Source organism: Bradysia coprophila, unplaced genomic scaffold (genome assembly GCF_014529535.1).
Source record: "Bradysia coprophila strain Holo2 unplaced genomic scaffold, BU_Bcop_v1 contig_151, whole genome shotgun sequence".
NCBI classification, from domain to species: domain Eukaryota; kingdom Metazoa; phylum Arthropoda; class Insecta; order Diptera; family Sciaridae; genus Bradysia; species Bradysia coprophila.
In genome coordinates this window covers 4,150,888-4,171,471 of record NW_023503423.1, presented here as the reverse complement: position 1 = coordinate 4,171,471, position 20,584 = coordinate 4,150,888, and the positions used below count along the sequence as shown (strand labels likewise).

The 20,584-nt window shown below is 36.9% G+C and overlaps 1 protein-coding gene and 1 long non-coding RNA gene across 2 annotated transcripts; both read left to right on the top strand.

Annotated features, from left to right (window-relative positions):
• Positions 1 to 195: 195 nt before the first annotated feature.
• Positions 196 to 20,584, top strand: LOC119074513 (venom carboxylesterase-6). Its single transcript, XM_037180675.1, has 12 exons — positions 196 to 814; positions 878 to 1,009; positions 8,348 to 8,491; positions 8,634 to 8,703; positions 8,771 to 8,845; positions 8,907 to 9,031; positions 9,110 to 9,385; positions 12,133 to 12,295; positions 15,951 to 16,132; positions 18,396 to 18,567; positions 19,512 to 19,647; positions 20,324 to 20,584. The coding sequence occupies exons 1-12, from the start codon at positions 734 to 736 to the stop codon at positions 20,526 to 20,528; spliced, it is 1,761 nt and encodes a 586-aa protein (XP_037036570.1). The 5' UTR covers positions 196 to 733; the 3' UTR covers positions 20,529 to 20,584.
• Positions 6,132 to 6,432, top strand: LOC119074521. Its single transcript, XR_005087204.1, has 2 exons — positions 6,132 to 6,169; positions 6,298 to 6,432. It is a non-coding gene; the product is annotated as an uncharacterized LOC119074521 (long non-coding RNA).

Genomic DNA, 20,584 nt, shown 5'->3' with positions numbered 1-20,584 from the left:
TTTGTATCTAGTCACTAGATTTGTATTCATCAATATCAGCTGTTCAACACTGCTGATTGGAACAGAAAATATGAAAAAAAGACCGTCTCCCTCGCACACAACCGACTAATGATAACTTGTCCACTCATGTTGCATCGCTTAAAATATAACCTGTCTGAATTGATATATCATTACAATATTTTAACTACGAAACCAGTTCTTCTAATGTTTAGCGTGTATCAAGTAGTTACGTTCGTTCTAGAATCTAGATGGAATTCCGTGTTGTGATTGAATAAAAAGTTATTATTTTTCGATTTCAATATTACGAGATTTCTAAGGCAAATTTTTATTTTCTAATTGATCTATAAATACACCTAGATGCTCAACGTAATTATTATTTCTGTGACTGTGAGACCGAAAAGTCGCTTTTCATAAATGTTTGTTCGGAACTTCGTTGTGTCTGTATGATAATTGTCATAAATATTCGATTATTGCGTATAATAAGTACAGAGTGTTTTGTTGCCACCGTACTACACAGTTTACATTGTTCGTAAATCGACTTTATTCCATCATCCCCAAGTGTATAATAATTTCCAGTTAACAGTGGTGCTCGCAAAACTTTATACCGAAAACTTTAAAACGCAAAAACTTTTCCCCAAAGTAATTTTTCTTATTTCCGTGCTTGTGAACATCATCGGTGTAAAACCTTAAGCCAATTCGCCACATTGCTTAACACAATAATTTACATTATAAAATGAAACTTTGTATCGTTGCTGCATTAAGTTTGGTGACGATATGTTCGACGGTTAATAAAATTAGTGGTAGAACGTCGAATGTAAGTGAAAATAATAATTTAAACAAAAAAAATCTTTGTAAAATCTTGAAATGTTATTGTTAGCAACTTCGTGTTAGTTTACCCAATGGCAGTAAATTGGTTGGAAGACATTTGCGGTCGCATGATGGAAAAGGAATACGAGCTTTTATGGGTATACCATATGCGGAGCCACCTGTTGCAGATTTACGATTTCGGGTGAGTTTTGTTTTGTTTGTTTGTTTTTTCTGATTTTTTTAAATTTAATGTCAATACTCTCTCTAGCAAACAAACTCTCAGCCAGCTCTCTGTGTCAAATTCACACCTTTTTTTTGTATTCTACAAACACTATTCTACACTTTGACTGACTACGCTGTAATGTACATGAAAATTTCAAAGGTTACTTGACACTTTCACCACTTGAATAAAAGTAGTTGGTTTGCTAGAGAGAGTATTGTTGATGTATATAGTGACTAAAGATGAGCTTATTATCGTGGTTAATGCACCGTAACATATGATTTTTATGATCAGAATGCTCTTCGGTTTCTCATTTTGTTGTTATTTTCTCACGATACCGGAGATACGGAGTTTTGAATGTGAAAATGAATTTTAAATGAAATATGGATATTGCTTCAGAAAGAAATTGATAAGCAATTTTAGTCTGTTGATAAGATTAAATTCGGTTAGACATTTATAAAGCGAGGGGGGCTATTAGCTTTTCATGTGTGCGGCATGATGTGATAAACCTTATTTTCTCTTCTCAAATCTATTTCTCAAATGGGAAATAGTTACTGCTTGAATTGACACACGAATTCAGTATTGCGGTATTATATTTAAAACTAGGTCCCACCTTTTGGGCGGGTCAGGTCCCTTGACTGACAATTTTATCAATATATTTTTCATCAATTTCATTTTATTTTCCGTTGTTAAAATTCCGAAACATCACAAATAACTGATATAAAAACCTTCGCTTGATTACAAATTCTTTGCAAAAGTGTTTTTTCTGTTCTCTATTTTCTTATAAATTTGCGGCCAATAATAAACAATAAATAGACAGGGACTCGTGTGAATTACGGCCTTCGCGCCGCTCTGCCCGCAAACTTCCCACTCGTATAAGCTGTCTATTATTCAGTTTCATAATCTTATTGTTAATGCTAATCAGAAGTAAACGTTGCGAATGTGGAACGATTAGAGGACTCTTTCACTTTGGTACAATATAAAATAGTACGATAGACGTTCTTCCCTTACACTTATGTACAAAAAGGAAGCCCCCGATACTTACTACATTCACAAAACCTTTAATCATGAATAAAATAGCACGACTCGTGCGAGTTACGGCCCTCGCTTCGCTCTGGCCGCAAATTTCACACTCGTGGATTTTTTAAAGTTTTCTGTATGATTGTTTTTTAGTGTCATTCCATACATTTGAATAACGATTCAGAAAATGGTTTTTCATAAAAATTTTCATAAAATATTTCATGTCGTGGCGTGAAATCTGCTACTTTTGTCCGTGATAGCTGACTATCACCGTGATAGCTGACTATCACCGTGATAGCTGACTATCACCGTGATAGCTGACTATCACCGTGATAGCTGACTATCACCGTGATAGCTGACTATCACCGTGATAGCTGACTATCACCGTGATAGCTGACTATCACCGTGATAGCTGACTATCACCGTGATAGCTGACTATCACCGTGATAGCTGACTATCACCGTGATAGCTGACTATCACCGTGATAGCTGACTATCACCGTGATAGCTGACTATCACCGTGATAGCTGACTATCACCGTGATAGCTGACTATCACCGTGATAGCTGACTATCACCGTGATAGCTGACTATCACCGTGACAGCTGACTATCACCGTGATAGCTGACTATCAGCATGATAGCCAACTAACATGCGCGATAACTAATATAACCGACAAAATCAAATTTCATCAAAGTAATCTTTTTCGATTGATTGAATTTTCCAACAGTGGAAAATACTGTTTTTCTGGAATAACTTCCAGATCCTTAATCCCACATAGCCCATCTTCGAACTTAACCTCAGGAATTGAATTCTGCGTCGATTAAAATTGGTAATTGGTTGATAATTACTCAAGTTATCGTGTATACAAGCAAAATATTGGGACAAACAATTCCGTTTTTCATAACATTTCATACAACCTTTGGTGTTCAAACATTCTCGGGTATTTTCCGGCATAAGACCCTGACCTAAAGTCAAGGGAAAAAAAGGATTCTGGTGGAAAGATATCATCAAAAGTAAACGAAAGCAAAGCATCGATGCCTCTTAACGTTTTTGTTGGTCCGGACAAGACACAAAATTAAACGGCAGCTCACAGAGTTGAGGTTAGAGTTCTCTGTGGATGACGGTGAAGCTGACAGTATTCAGGTTTACACTTGCTCGGACTTAATCTATTTAGTTTCACGTAATTGGCTTTGCATGTACAGATTGTGGATTTCACTGTGAGAAAGATACATTTTATTTCGAAATAAAAAGTGGGGAAGCACTTGTAAAAATAGAAAAGGTTCCAAGCTCAGAATTGTTTATTATTCAAATTCACAAAAAACTGCGACCGTGAAATGAGGTAATTTCTCAATTAATTCAGTAATTACATTGCTGAGTTTGTTGAAAATGCATTTCTTGCACTTTTGGGGGGAGGTGTTTACCTTAGAAATTATCAAGCAAGGTTTTTGTATTCTTTTAAACAAAAATCTTGCGTAGAAATATCATGCAAAAATCGACAATCGACACACTCAATTTATTCAGTTAAAGAATTAATTTACTTGTTTAATAGTCATTCGGTCGCTATTTTCGTAATTATTGAAAAATGTTTTTATCTGTCTGTTTGTTTATGTTGATGCATTTTAAATTTATGGATTATTTATGATGGAACATGCACATCTACGAATTAATTATTACCCCACATAATATTCACTGAAAATAGCAGCTGAAAATTTATAATAATTTAAAATTCATATATTATGACATTCAGTTTGCACCGTATGCAAATGAAAATGATTTTAAATTCCAAGCACTTAGCTGGTCAAATACATTTCACAAAAATTTCAAATAAAAAATCGGTTTAATTTGTCCAAAATAAAAGTAGATGCAAAACGTATTCTAAAATGGAAATTTTTCGTCAAAATGTTTCAGCAAAATAAACCATTCGTAATGGTAGAAGAAAGTGGCGGCATGAGTTTACTATCCCAGTTGATACTACTTTCACAAAAGTGTTCGTTTTCCTAAAAAGCGAGGCACGCAAAACACGTAGTCGTAGCGAAAAATATGAATCTGAAACTGTTGACTTTTCACCTCATTATACACCCAGAAAAAGAAAATTCATACAATACTCCGGGTATGTGTAAGATTCTTCGGAAAGGTGGAATATACTTCATCAATGTATATGATACATGGACAATGTCTTCGATACGTGGAACACGTTGAAAACGTAGTTACGTATAGTATTTCGATTGTCAGATTTGAATATTCATGTGTTACGTATTGTGGTGATACACGTGGAATATGAATAACTTACGAGTGGGACGGAAGCTAAACGCACATCAAGTATGTTAAACGTATATAGTGGATGCTGATCTCAGACATTGAATTTGGATCATATTTATATTTCTTAACACGAAGAACGACAAGAAAAATATTTTAGTAAATTAGAAAAATTCTCGTCAAAATACTTTAATTTTTTATTAAGTAATTTCATTTTGATAATAAGTTGCGTAACTTATACGCCACACACGTTTACGGCTATCAAAGTACGCTTCAACAATACGAAATGTCCACCAACACTATTGTACTGCTACATTAGAAAGATCGTTGGCTCATGATTGAGAGGTCCCCGGTTCAATTCCCAAAGAAGTCAATTTTTAATTTAAAGTATTTGTTACCAATGACTACTAAAATGTATAATAACTACTATAAACTGGTTAATATGGTGTAAATCGTAGGTAAATTCAAGAAAATTCATATTTTTAAATCTCTGTCAAAGAGAAATACGTCTCCCACGTATTATATTCGAGCCCGCTGTATAACTACCTTACCACACTTTTTAACAGGTGGCACGAATGATATACGCATAGCGCGTAAGAAATTTCGCTCAGTGTAGGTTCTGTGAGAACAGATTATGAAGCATCTGAGTACGTCAGCTACAGCGTCAGCATTTTTTTTCTGAAGACTCTTCCATCGACATTTCAGGAATTGTAGATTTAGACGTCACCAATAGGTCTTGTTTGGAAATTTTGATTTTATCAAGTGTGACGTATGCAGCTCGAGCCGAAATCACACAAGGCAAAATTGAAAGTTCCAAACAATTACGTTGGCTATTTTACTCACGAGTCTCCCGGGAAGCGGGTTTTAACGCTAATGTAAATGAAGTTATGACTCATTTCCCGGGGGCTGAGTAAGTAAAACTTCATATTGAAAAAATCCACTGAACCGTTCACATTTTGCTGATGCCAACTAGCCAACTGGCGTGAGTGTTTTAATGTGTTCTTTCAGAATCTAGATTCTGATGTAAGTGCGGTCGAAATTCAAAATGGAAAGTGCGAAATTCTTACATTTTCATTCATTCAACGAAGCGTTGAAATGTCGGCTCATTTTTCATCGACTTGTTCACTTGAAATTCAAATTTCAGACAGTTTTTACGGCATGAACTGCGTTGACAAACGAGACGAAGTAATCGCAAAACAATGTCAACATGTCTTTGGGACTTAATGACGGAAATTAGAAATCGAGTTGGATGGAGTGGAGTAGTCTATTACGCACTTGTTTTTCAATTTTCACAAATCGAGAAGATTGTACCCGGAATCGTAAGCGGGAGTTACAATTCTCCACGTGAAGCCGCAAATGTCATCAGCTAATGAATGGTTGTCGTGGGATGCTATTTAAGTAGATTACATCTTTGTTTAGATGTTTTTTTATCAGGTGTTAAGGCAGAAGCCCAAGCCGAAAAGAAAATTAAACTTCCAAACGATTATGTAAGTCATCAAGTCCCTCTTCACTTGGAAATTAGTTTTAACGTTAATGACTCGTTTTCTGTGGGTAAAGTGAGTAAAGTTATTTTATACAACTTATAATGGTCGAAAACTGCGGAATTTAGATTATTTATTTGGCGTATGTCATAAATAACCACTATTCGCGAGGGAAGAATATTTCGTGTGATGAAGAATGTAAGGGAGGGTATATGTATTTAATTATACAACATTCATTAAAGTCTGACTTGGGACATGTAGACTGTAGACAGGAAAAATTATAAACTTCTTTAAAGTTGATAAGAGTTATTACACTAATCGTAACTGCGGCACTGCAACGATTGTCGTCACTTCTGTACATTTACAATCATTGGTATGACATCAGGTGTTAGGGAATCTCGCGCCGCGTCATTCACAATAACTCACAAAGTGACAACTTCCTTATACAAAATGTGTCAAAATGTGAATTATTGTGAATGACGCGGCGCGAGATTCCTAGCAACCTGACATCAGTCGGTAAACCGTGTGAGAACTTTAGAGACGGATCCATTAGTGTCTATACTCGAGTATATCCTTATTTAAGTTGGATAGAAAGCATTGTATGGCCAGGACAGAATGCAAGCGAATAAATTTATCATTTTCATTCACAATTGTTTTCGTCAGTTTTCATACTCAAACGTTTCTCCCAGTTGACCTGAAGCATATACAATTCTGCCGTATCCTATGCTTTCCGAACGATTGAATCCACATTCGATGACTATAATGAAGTCTTTTTTAGTACTAGTTGGCCTCGCAGGCATCCTCGTAATAGCATAATATTGTCCCATATGTACTAGATGTTGAGAGCAAACAATATTGTTGTGTATATATAGACTGGCAATCACAGTACTTTTCGGGGCTAAAATGCAGTATAGGTGAACAGCGAGGATCGGCGATTTTTTGACTGGGAATGGTAGGGGGAGTCAAACTAATATTCCTTATACAAAATGACATAATTAAAATTGCTTTCCGCGGCCCAATTTTGCCTGAAATGATGAACCATTCCCAATCAAAAAATCGCCGATCCCCGCTGTTCACCTATACTGCATTTTTGCCAATTTCAATATCAGATCTCGTCTCCGGCTCGTGCAGAAATCCATGAATTAAATTTTATTTTGTGTAAAAACTGCATCTCAAAACAAAGTGTGTACGTCCGGGCGGGCAAGTTGCATCAGCGGAGTTTTTGTTGTTGTTGCTCAAAGCCAATAACTGTCGTTCCAATCTTTCAACATATTTTTCCCTTCAAAATTGTTTCCCATTTCGACGAGCACCATCTCCAAATATTTCTATTTTTTTGCGACAAAACATTGCCGAAAAAGGAAAACTTTTTATCATCCAAAACATAACAACAACCAGCAGCAACCTGCGTATCAATAACATATTTTCTCCCATCCAAAAAACCACTTTAATAATGGAACAATGAAGTTTAAGAAGAAAGAAAATCATTTCTGAGAAGAAACTTTTACGTCTTTCTTGTTATTCATATAATATCCCTGAAGCGAGCATAATGGATATTACATACTATCCGACGACGTTATAACATATCAACCGAGGAAGACGAGGGAAAAAAAATATTCTCGAAACGATAAAAAATAATGTTTCATCAAGTTGAGAGAGGTAAAAAAGAAATGTTGAATTTATTCGGAGCAAAATGTTTATTTTAAAAATATGTGAAAATAAGAAGCACATTATATGGTTGGGTATAAAATGGATATCTACTAAAATTTAACAAAATGTAACCCTTATTTCCCCTTTTTGCTTTGCTCGAAAAAATAATTCGTTTTAACCCATGAAAGAGGCACAAATATTTTGCATACTCAAGATTGTTTACTGAAAGAACGTTGTGTATGCTAAACATAATGAATTCAGAGCACAACAGCAACTAACTACGGCATAGAAGCTATTTTCTTTTAAGGCCAGGTTATCGCATATATGTCAGGAGGCATAACCTGGCCTTAAATTCTGTCACAGCACTGCTCCTAGCATGAATTGACAAGTGTCAAATTTGGAGGCTTTAGCGGTAAGAGCTATCGCTTATGATTGTGAAATGATGAGAAGCCACTCGATGTCAGTATGAAACGTTAAACCGATTAAAGTTTATGAGTGGGATGGCTCAGTGGTTCCTGATCCGGGTTCGATTCCCGGGTCAGACATTTCCGCATAGAATTTTTGTAGCGATTATATTGCATTCTTAACGTCTTTACTGTGTCTATTGGCTGCAACGACACATACACACTGAATGACTCGTTAAGTCGATGGTCCAGACAGAACTTGTTATTGGCAGTGAAAGCTGTTACTACACAAACAATCCGACTATTTTATCTAAAAGACAAAGTGCTAAGACAAATAAAAGCTCAGCGCAGCATATAAAACGGATGATCTATTCCAGCTTTGAAAGTGCTCACCGTTTGTAAACCGTGTCGGAAGTACGCGCATTTGATATTCGTTTACTTCAATAGCACCTGAGGATCATACGACCTGTACTTGCGCCACTAATCTACCAATTTTTCTGGATTTTATGCAGGCACCAGTAATGGCTAAACCATGGTCTGGAGAGCGGCTAGCAGTAAAAGATTCTGATATATGCACCCAAAGAGATCCATTTCGGCGAGACGTTGAAATCGAAGGTAGTGAAGACTGCCTATATCTAAATGTGTACACTCCTCAAGTAAGCAATGCTTCAGATTCAACTATCAAACCATATCACTGCTCCTAGCATGCATATAGACAGAGAACTGCTAGTGTTAATGCTGGGAGCAGTGCTATGGTAGAACATATGATTTAAGTGAAGATACATCTTACTACCGTAGTTTCCGCAATCGGATAAACCACTGGAAGTGATGGTATTTTTCCATGGCGGTGGTTGGCAGTGTGGCTCAGGTATAACAAAAGAAAATTGAAAATTTGCGATCTTAAATGGGCTGTTGAACTTATCGTATCGTTGCAGGAATTAGCGCATTTTACGGACCTGATCATTTGATGGACCACGACATTATTTATGTTGGTGTCAATTTTCGGCTAGGTAAACCCTGAGAACACTTCGAATGAAACAATTCGAAAATTTTTTTTTTTTTTATCCACAGGACCATTGGGATTTCTGAGTACGGGTCAAGAAGATTGTCCAGGAAACAATGGCCTCAAAGATCAGACAATGGCTTTACGATGGATTCAGGAGAATATTGGAGCATTCGGTGGAGATAAGAATAAAGTAGGATGTGACTTCCTCTCTTATTCAGTGCAATGTTGATTAATTATATAATCAAATACTCCTCGTGCGCTCATATAGGTAACCATATTTGGAGAAAGTGCCGGAGGAGCTAGTGTCACTTACCACATGATGTCACCATTATCCAAAGGCCTATTTCAAAAGGGAATATCACAGTCGGGCACGAATTTGGATCCATGGGCTCAGCCGGCGCACGAAAACGTTGCACCGACACGAGCCGCTAGGCTCGGAGAAATAGTTGGTTGTCCGAAGAATGGAAACGACTGGTCGGGTATGATAAAGTGTCTGAGGACTGTTGATGCAGCTGATATCACCAAGGCGTTCTATGACTTTTTCGTAAGTTTGTTGTTGGTCTCGTTTCAGCTGTAGTATACATCAGTCAAAAAACCCTTAAAGGGTAAATGTGACGTAAGTCCTTTATCTTACTTACAAAATAACTGATACCGCTGAGGGTGACGCATTGTGTGCCGTACGCAAAAAATTGACCCAAAAAATTTTTGAAAGAAAGTTTTACAAAAAGAAATTTGCGTCACAAGTGGCAGATGATTCGGCTTTCTTCCGTGTAAATTCTTTCATAACATTTCTAACTATTTTTCTAACAATACGTTCCTCAACATCTGCCACTTCTGACACAAATTTCTTTTTGTAAAACTTTCTTTCAAAAATTTTTGGGTCAATTTTTTGCGTACGGCGTACAATGCGTCACCCTCAGCGGTATCAGTTATTTTGTAAGTAAGATAAAGGACTTGCGTCACATTTACCCTTTAAAGGTTTTTTGACTGATATCGGTACTTTTGTAAGTTTTAAGCTTAAAGCGCCAGTTATAACAAATCAAAAGTTTTTTTTAGAGACGAAGAAAGCAATTTTATATGTCCCGTAACACAAAAAATAATACCAAAACCACATTTGAAACAGGAAAATCCAACTACCCGACAATTTTCATATCTGCCACTGTTTTCTGCTTCTAAAACACTAACACTTTGTCGAAGACACCAACCTTAAAATTGAAACACTTTTCCAGTTTTGGTCATTTCACCCGTATTCTACTCTCAAAACTCTGAGACTTTGCCGAAGACACCAATTCTCCATCTACCATACATTTCGAAAAAAAGTTTAAAAACAAAAAAATTGAAGCACTTTTCCAGTTTTGGTCATTTCGCTCGTATCTACTCCCAAAACTCTGAGACTTTGCCGAAGAAACCAACCCTCCATCTGCCACAGTTCCATAGATAAGTCACAAAACTGATAGTGACCAAAGTTTTCCACTTTTTGTACATACTGCCCTATTCTACTCCCAAAACTCTGAGACTTTGCCGAAGTAACCAACCTTCCATCTGCCACAGTTCCCGAGATAAGTCACAAAACTGATAGTGACCAAATTTTTCCACTTTTTGTACATACTGCCCTATTCTACTCCCAAAACTCTGAGACTTTGCCGAGGAAACCAACCCTCCATCTGCCACAGTTCCCGAGATAAGTCTAAAAACTGAAAGTGACTAAATTTTTCCAGCTGCCCAACCATACCACGATTTTAGGAACCAACCTAGTGGATCCACACAATTTTCAACAAGAAACACATCCCAAAACAACACACATGGCCATCCATTTCATGTGCCAAAATATACAAAACACACATACAAATTGGCTTTTATATGGCATTTGTATGGATACTTTGGGGAGCTCCAGCTCCCAAGCTATGGGTTTTTTCCAACTTTTGAAAATTCCATTCTTATTTTTGGGCCATTATTAGCCTATAACCAAAATTTCAGGAAAATCTATAGAAACGTTTTAGGAGTTGCTGGATCTACTTTTCCATAGGAACTAACTAAGTAACTAACTAACTAACGTAGGCGATTTCCATTATATGAAAAAACGAAATTTTGCTTATTTTCATACAAAAATCCCTAGATTCCAGATGTCCTAGTTTGGGGGTCGTTGGAGTTAAGGGGGAGAAGTCAAAAAGTTGCTGGAAATATGCTCCGCCGTCCTCAAAAAATTTTTGTTAAAACATTTTTGGTAGTGGACTTGCGTCACGCCCGCTTACTAACGTGCGGGCATGATTTCTGGAAGTGACATGGACAAATCGAAAGTGGAAAGATTGTTGTTATTCCGTTGATAGAAGTGACTTCACAATCATTTTGTTTATTGCACTCGAGTGTACATAATTTCTATACAGGCCATAATCTCGCATCCCCAATCTCGCATTCCCTTTCGAGTGTTTTTGTTCGTTTTTTTTAAAGAGAATTAAATCATTTGTGACTACGAGATTTCAATGTACACAATTTGTGCTTTTCAGTTGCCTCACTTACCCAATGCACAGCACTTTTTCAAGCGTAAAATGTGAACGAAAGAAAAATACCAAACAAAAATGAGAAAAACCTTTCATTATAATGTTCACTGAATTGAAAAATAAAACAAAAGGAAAAGCTTCGTATCTTTCGGGAGGAGGTTAAATGGAATCTACAAGTTCTTTTCATACCCAGGAACAATTCACTCTCGGCATGGGCGTAATGTGAGCACACAACATATTTTCATACAGCGCACAGTAATAACAAAATGTTTATTTAAAAACCTCATATCAAACGAAATTTCGCCGTCGAAATCAAAATAATTTTCCATTCTTTTTGTGTGTAATGCGACAACAAAGAGTTAACCTTTTCCCTTTTTTGTGTGTTCTGTATGCGTATGCGGTATGGGGGTGTTTGTTTGGGTAAATACCGGGAAATGTAGCATTACTATATTATACAGAATTTTCCTATCATTTAGTCGTGACTGAACAAGCTCGAAACACAGGTGCTCTGATTATCCTCTTTAAAACAAAAAAACTGTTGCCGACGGCTACAAATCTCACCACTAGAGAAAAATTATTTCAATTTTTGCTTCACTTGACCATCCATATTTAAACCATCAACAGCCACATCAACTCAATCAGTCCCGACTACTCCATATTTTCATCATTTCTTTGTGTCTTTTGTTTTTGCAAAACAAATTGACGTTCCATTCTCTGAATTTATTGCTTGCTCTTCTCTTGCGAGAAATATTCCAATTTTATTTTTCGTTTTTCTTCTTTTCACTGAAATTAGGAGTGGGACACCGACCCAATGATACCGTTTCCGCCGGTCGTTGAACCAGATTTACCTGGCGCATTTATTACACAACATCCGAGAGATGTGTACGAACCGCACGCTATTTCAATACCATGGATGACTGGTTTGACATCGGACGAAGGAGCAATGAAGTCAGCACGTAAGTTAAAGTCCTTTTTTATTCGTTGGGGCACTTTGTTCTTCGTTTAGAGAATGTGATGTTTTATTGGATGAATGAAAAGTGTTTGGTGTTGACATCATTCCTTTCATTGAACGCTGAACTATGTGATAGCATAGCACTATTACTAGCATTAGCATTGCTAATATTTGGACGTTGATAGTATCAGAATAGATTTTGCATTTGTTTTGTTAAGACAAAGACACGTTTTCTTGGTTTAGTCCGACACGTGACACATGGAAGAGTGTACAATGTGCACACATCATATATATTTATATAATTTGAAGTTTATTGACTTTTAAAAAACGAATGATGATGCTAGGAGCAGTGCCATGTCGATGTCGATAGACATGACTCTGTCAGTGACACATTAATGATCAAGAAGGTCATAGGTTTCTTCCATCGTACGGTAAAAACGAATTTTGACAGGCCGAAAACAACCGACCGTCCTCAGAAGCAAACATAACCGCAACTTAAACAAATTTGTTCGTTAAAACTTCAAAGTGAGGTTGTGTTGGCTTCTCTGTGGATGACGATTGACATTTTGAACGGCCTTGGAAGAGACCTATAGAAAAGCCATCTTACCTAACGTTGTTGCTATCGGTGATAATTCACGCCGCAAGAGTGGCTAAAATTTGAATTTTAAGTGAACGATTCGATGAAAAAGTGAACCAAAAAATACATTTCCACGCTTGTATGAAAATGACGCTGCGTTAAAAAGACCTCCGCACTTTCCATTTTGAATTTCGACCGCACTTACGGCGTGAATTCGGAAACAAACACATGAACACACAAACATTTATTTTTCTTATGCAGATCCAATTCGCGAATTGATAAGATCATTTCTTAACAAAGCCATTGAAATATAATTGAGTTTTAGTTCGTTCGATTTGTCTTCAATTGGTACTTTTCGCTATGAAAATGTAAAAAAAAGGAAAAACCTCGAGATAAAATACTCGTAAACTATGCGAAATCCAACAAGAGCGAGAGTTTCGCTCGAGTTTCAATTTCCTATTTTTTCCTGAGGTAAACACAGAAATTTGATCCGTGAGTGGCATGAATAACCGTTTTTATCCACGAAAGGAGACATCAACTTGTTATACAATTTTTCAAAGTCAAAACAAATCGATAGTTTCTCAAGGAGAATAAAACTCTTCGCCCCATGGGAAAAACAAGATGAGAGATAATACAAATTTTCTTACATGAACTGTCATCAACAAAACAATCGTCAACAAAACGCCATCTTCTCACCGCATTTGCGATAAAATACGGTCCACGCACTAACTTTTCTCACTTTTTTCAACTATTTTCAGACCATTTACTCACTTTTTCTAAAATCAATTAAAAGAGAGTAGAAAACATGTTAGCATTGTAAAATTTCGCCTGCGACGCTAGAACATTTCTAATGTTCTTCCCTTTAGTTTTCTCTGAGATGGACCCTTGGATGAACTTTCTATGCATCAATGGTTTCAACCTGTATATTTTGAGTAACGTTCATTCCAATGCGAAAAATATAGCTCCCAATTGGTCGACCGGCTCAACAGCGGCTGAAATATAGTTAGGCCTGAAAGTTCAAATCTGTACATGTATAGGACATAGGAAAAAGAACCTGACCTGACTAGAGTATGGTTTCGCTCAAACCTTTCAGTTCAAGTTTCAGGTAAACTGAAACATCTATACAAACTTTCCAGGTAATATTCTAGGTCAGGACAAGTTGGATAAAACTTGAAAAACATCAAGTGAAAGTTGCGAATATAAAAAATTCCTGAGCTCTAAAAATGGTAAAGTTTATTGAAATTTCTTATGATATGCCGTTTTGAAATCCTTATCAAGGAGGATGAAAATCTACTATAATTTGCAAAGGATTGCAGAAATGACTTAGTCGACGTTATAAGTTAGCTGCCTATAAGTTTTAAGTCAGGCTCTTATAAAAGTTATAGGTAAATTTACAAAACCTTCAAAAAACTTTGATCAACCTCAACATTTTTGATATTTGATATATATGATTCTGACCTAGCCTCTCCCGTGGCGTCTACACAGTTTCTACAATTTCCGCCAGAAATTTTAAATCTCCTACATATTAAAGACTAGGGTGTGTCGATTTTCCCAATTTGGAAATCCACAACCAGTAGGGTGTGAGGCTTGAAGAGACGAATCGATCTGCATCATTAGTTTTTGATGTCCGATTACTTTTGAATATCCCATGACAACTTTTACGAGCTCAGCGCCTTATTTAGTTTTGAGATTTTTTTCCTAAAAACTCAATATTTCACCAGAAAATCAACTATGTTTTCGATATTTTTACTCACTTTTACACTTTTTTACTTTAAATTTTGCGTGGAATCCCTGATAGGTCAATGAAGGCTTCCAAAGTTTCAGCAGAAGGGAGAAATAACTATTTTCTCGCCTGCATTGTAAAACAGTTTTTTTTTTATTTGTCTTTATTATCTTTCAATCGCATGAAGCACGAATACATCTCCACCGGCGCATCAACCAATAGACTAATTAGTTCCCATATGATGGATGATTACGATTCCATTTCGAAACTAACTTTATTTCATAAGATTTCATTCAGTTTCGTCTGCTAAGATTCTATTTTGCACGAGGCCAATTTGGTCATAGTGTTTTCCTTGTCGGTAACAGATGACATTATTTCCTATTTCTTCCAAGTCTAACGAACTTTGGTCGCTAAAGCTTTCAATTAAAACCCCAAAGCCATTCAAAACAACTCAACCAAAATTTGTTTCAGAATACCATCACCTTAGTTAGTTTAGAATGGGCGGGTTTTTGCCCCTGCACCTAAGTCTCCGGTGGGCCTGTTGTGCGTCACCTTAAGTTATTTTTAGAAATTGTAACAATCTACACCTTTTTGCCTATACATGCCATTAAGTGCGTGCGCGATATTTTGTTAAATTCATTATGCTCCCGATAAAAAAGGGGGAAGAAACGTTGTCTCGACGAAAAATTGCTTTGTAATGTACCTTTTTTCGTTTTAAAATATGTAGAAAGCTCATTCCATGTTTTACATAGTCATGCATGAATATTGGCAATTTCACCAGCCAATCTTGTATTCAAAATGTGATTTCTGGATAGCATTCCTCTCCCTGCTTTTTATTGCCTCTTCCCTTTTTCGTTATCTTTGCGTTGATAGTGAAATTATTTTCACAAAACGATGCGGAACAGTACTTTGTATTCTCATTCATTTATTCAACAATTTAATTGCAAATTTTCTGTGCCATTTACCGTTGTTGTATTTCGTTTTACAAGTATGATAAAGCTACAGTCGTGTCGTACTCATTCGTTATTGAAGGTCGAGATAAAAGAAGTGAACTAATTACACGTTCTTCAGTCAATTTTGCATAAGAAATTCCAACTTCAACACAGGTACGAAAGTTAGGTCAAAGAGAAAATTTGAACAGGACCCAAAGAAACTCTAACTTTTACTCGGTATATATACACGAAATTCTCCACATGCCACTGCGCTGCCACCGTCACCACCACCCCCATCATAAATAAAATTTAATAATTCCTAACAACAATTTATTGCCCTCATATTGCCGCAATGATGATGTCTTTCATATTCTTGATGGTAAATAATTGAAAATAATACAACGTGCCATTTTTGTGTGCTTTCCAGCAATAATTAATCTACCGGCATTGTACACAGACTATAATGCAAATACGGCAAAAGCGTTGCCCGTCGCCCTCAATTATAATCATCACGGCAACGATGTACAAACGACAATCACGAAAAATATACAAAAATATTACTTCAACAACGGAAAATTGTCAAAGGAAACCCATCAAAATCTGACAAATGTAAGTACACCGACGAGTATAAAAGGTGAATTTATTGCGTTGCATGAAACAAACAAATGATATGGAAAGGATGAATTCGGAATCGGGTGCACCTGCCGATCGTATGGGATTCGTAGTTGCGATTGTTCTTTGATCAAAGTTTTTAAAACAGAATTGCTTTCCAATTCTTTCCATCGCACTGTTCAACCACAGCACTGTACCAAGCGCGAGAACAGATAGAAGAATTCTCATTAAGCTTGTCAAATCCCGACTTAAATTTTGGCCAATCACAGTGCTGAGCCGATCGTTATGTATACCATCACGGCAGAGTAAAATAAACGAGGCAGGCGCGGTTCATTTTCGAAACGTCAAATAAGGGACCTAATACATGGGATGAAAATGAACTCAAATGAACACTGACATAAATTGAAAAATTTTGTTCGCAAAATATCAAGGGCTACTAGATTATTCAGGTCCCTAGTCAAACAAGCGCTCCTGCCTGGTTAACTTTACTCTGTCGCGATACCATGGTTTGTTGGTTGGCTTGACTGTGAGGTAGTTACTTTAATTCCAACTGAGCACTGAAGCCATTCTTCGCTTGGCGCATTGTTATTGTGCTTTTCCATAGCCATTACTCGTCTATCATTCTTACACCTATTCGTGTGGCTTAGTTAGACTCCCAAATGTACACAATCGCATGCTTCCCATTCAGAGGACGCAGCAGCTGTATTGATATGCCAAATGAACCTCGTCCTATGTATTTAATATGCTGTCAACGATACACTCTCTTGCTACCGCCACAGTCCCAACGAAGCCAAATTGGCACGCTAGTAGACATTTGTGTGAGTAACCATTGTCGGTTTGTTAAACCACTTGCTTTACGTAAATTCTGAGCCACGCCTATAGGGTAAAAAGATTTTGTAAGATCTTTATCTGGTGCTAATTATAACTCCGCCTAAAGTTAGACTCAGATGTTTGTACACAGCATTAACAGTGAATGGGTTCTGTCATTAATGTCATTCTTTTGTGTAGTTTGTTGAGAGCGCAAATACCCCAACTACCCCGATTCTGAAGCTTCGGTGGGCTTAGCAACGTTACTTTAATGCTGAATTTGTTCTCACCGGGATTTCTTGGTCGAAGGCTAGTACGTTACAACTGAGCCAACGCCTTTCCCATACCTACTTTCACTTTCAATGGCGAAAAATCATTTCGGCGGAAGTCCAACCTTCACTTCATGTAATAGTTATTTGTGTATCTGTTTTGAACGATTGTTTTTAGGCAATTTCGCGAGTTGCACTACATGCGAAAGTGCCTTAAATCAATCGTCCAGAACAGATACTCAAAAAATGTTTCATGTAAGGGGTCGAAAACCAGAGAAAAATCTCAAAACTTTCTCATTTTCGGCCCCGACACATGAAAACAAGTTTTACATGCTTTTGTTTTCCCTAGGGTCGAAAGTAATTACACACTTAGGGAAAACAAGCAATTTGGTTTGTATGCTTGCTAAGAGGACCGAAAGTAAAGCTGTCAATTCAAGGGGTGAAAGAGGACTTTCGGTCCTCTTAGCAAGCATACACAACTTAATACGTAACTCTTTCGGCCTACTCAATCGATACGTAAATAACTATTACGTTTCAAAAGCATAGTACATTTCGTACCTAGGACTAAAAGTCTTTTTTACTTCTAGTCCGTGGTACGAATAGTATAAATCATATTGGACGTTCGGGTCAAAGGTATGAAAAATCCATTACATAACTCGGATAAAAGTTGAAAAGTCTCGTTTTCGTGTGTTTATTGACCTCGGCTTCGCCTCGGATCAACAAAATTCTCACGAAAACTCTACTTTTCAACTTTTTATTCCTTGTTATGTAAATGTCTTTTAAATTTTTTAAGTTTTTGTTTGACTATCAACTCACCAAATGAAAGAACTTGCCTAACATTCCAGAATGCAAACATTCCCATTTAAGCAACAAATTTGCTAGACCTTCTTAGCGACACGGCTACACGAAATGCGTGTACACTGCTTCGAATATAACTTCAAATTTCTCACTGAATTCAACCGACAAAAAAGAAATGAGAAAAGGAAATTCGTTATTCACCCCACATCATTATGAATGTCTCCGTCGTTTTATTTCCAGCAAGCATTAAATTTTCGTTTGTTCAACGGAGAAGTTGCTACTATTCATTTTCTAGATTAATGATTCAAAACGTATATTCCAAAAATGTAATATAATTGCAATTCGCTTTCTGGTGTGTATCGTGTCTTTGTTTGTTCCACTTTCAGTTATTCACAGACGGCTGGTTCTTGGCGGGAATGGATGAATATTTAAGAATTCGGCTACTCGGTGGAAATAAACGAACATCTAAACCGGGACCGACCTATGTTTATTTGTTTTCACACAAGGGACAGGCAAGCTTCACCGAAATATTTGAGGGTGGCAGAGAGAATTTTTATGGTAAGTGGATTTGAGTGGTTGCACACAATCTCACTTAACGAATTACGAGAGACCTGAACTTTGTTCCTTTTTAAAAAATTTGAAATTCTTTGAAGCGGCACACAATTACTGGAAAGTCGATCAAGTTTAGCGCGTTGTGTAACTGAACGGATTCTGAGAAAAACAGAAGAATTCGAAAAGCCAATTAACACATCTTCAATGTCAACCGTTACAACGCGCAATTGACTGAGTAAATGACACATTTTTCAGCGTCTGATGTTCTACTTCATTTAAAATATTTCTCGAATATCAAAAATGAAATATTCGATCCATTACGAGATTCGCCATGAAATATCATTCTCGGTTCTCGGTGTCTGATTTCAGTGAAAAAGCGATAAAATGGCATAACACGACGGCAACATGATGTGAAAGATAGAAGACGAAAAAAAAAAGTTTTAACCGTGGCAGACACAGTCATGATGGAAAACATTTCCATTGTGCGTGTGCATGGTTGTTTGTGTGTAATACGCTATGTACACATCCCGAATAACCTGAGACGTAATCCGATAAGCAGATTTGCCATGATTTTCATATTTTCTTCAATGGTACGGGAAATTCATGATGCAAAGTAGACATTATCCTATTATGCAAACAAAAACAGGTGTCAAATAAAAATTGTCTTTCCTCTGACGGTAATATAGCTCTGGGTATCGCATACGACAACAAAAATACATAAGTCGATGCTTTAAAAGGCTTTTCCGAGGAAAAGTTTAAATTGAAATTAATTTCGAAAGTACACAGACGAGGAGAATTGTTGTTAAAGCTTTTTACACAGTGGTGGAAGCAACAATGTATTGAGCACACAGCTCGTTTGGTTTGGTGTAAAGAACCGACAAATGTTTAAGCGCATATCTGTGGTCACAGTAAAGTTTCTGTTTGCCATTGGTGTTCATTTTCCGTTTCAGGTGCATGCCATGCCGAAGAATTGCAGTATCTGTTTCCGATCGGAAAGGAACTTTTCATCAGCGCTGCACCGACAAAAAGTGATACAGAGATACGAAAGGCTATAACCGAGCTTTGGGTGAATTTTGCTAAGACCGGGTAAGTTGCAACCTGCTTCTATGCACAACATTTTGAAACGTTTTATCTCACACGATTTTGCATGCTGGATTTACTGTAATGTGACACACAAGGCAAGCGTATCAGCAGTTTTACCATCGGTTCTTTCGATGAAAGTATTTTGAAGTGATTCATTTCAAATCTTTTACTTCATTTGATGTAAAAGATCGACTTAGTTAGACCTTTTCGTTTATCCTGTTGTCGTTTTCGATAACAGATGACGGCCGTCCGTTAAGAGAAAATTGTGTCCATTATTGAAAACTTGAGCACACACTTTTCTGCTAATATGCTATCGCAGAACGGAATTTCCGGATTTACAAATGTTTCACTTTACCGGTATTAAGTCAGTATTTACCAATATCGGGAAAATATAACGGTAATTCCATCAGTTATATTGGTAATCACATATAAAACAACGCTTGAACCATCACACCTACTCACTCATCTACATCATTCTGCTTTTTTCTCGATTATTTGCCATAAAATCTTTTACTTCATTTTACACATTTTCCTCTAGAGAAGAACACCATCCAGAGCTTGTCGATTGTTTTTTGTCATTCTTTTTTCGATAGTAAATAGGATGCTATTTCCTTTTCGAATCCAACATTTCGATGTGTATCGATAACAAAACCATGTAATTTGTCTACCTTGTTCGCAGTAACCCAACCCCACCAGAAGCGAATCTACCCAAGTGGAAAGCAACCAAAGGTTATCCGTTAGACTATTTACGAATCGGGAACATGTACAAAGAGGACAGTCCTTTAATTGATATGGAAATTGGATTAATGGACGAACGAGCTGAATTCTGGCGGAAATTGCAAGCTCATTCAGGTGCAAGGAATGATTTAAAGGACGAATTGTAAATGGTTGCAGTAATGTAAAGCGAGCAAAACTTTCTTTTTTTTGTTAGCGAATCATG

Bases quoted from the DNA above. Each gene is read 5' to 3' on its own strand.
- LOC119074513 (XM_037180675.1), top strand. From the start codon at position 734: ATGAAACTTTGTATCGTTGCTGCATTAAGTTTGGTGACGATATGTTCG. The intron at 9,386-12,132 runs GTAAGTTTGTTG...CACTGAAATTAG, and splicing joins AGGCGTTCTATGACTTTTTC to GAGTGGGACACCGACCCAAT. The intron at 19,648-20,323 runs GTAAGTTGCAAC...CCTTGTTCGCAG, and splicing joins GTGAATTTTGCTAAGACCGG to TAACCCAACCCCACCAGAAG.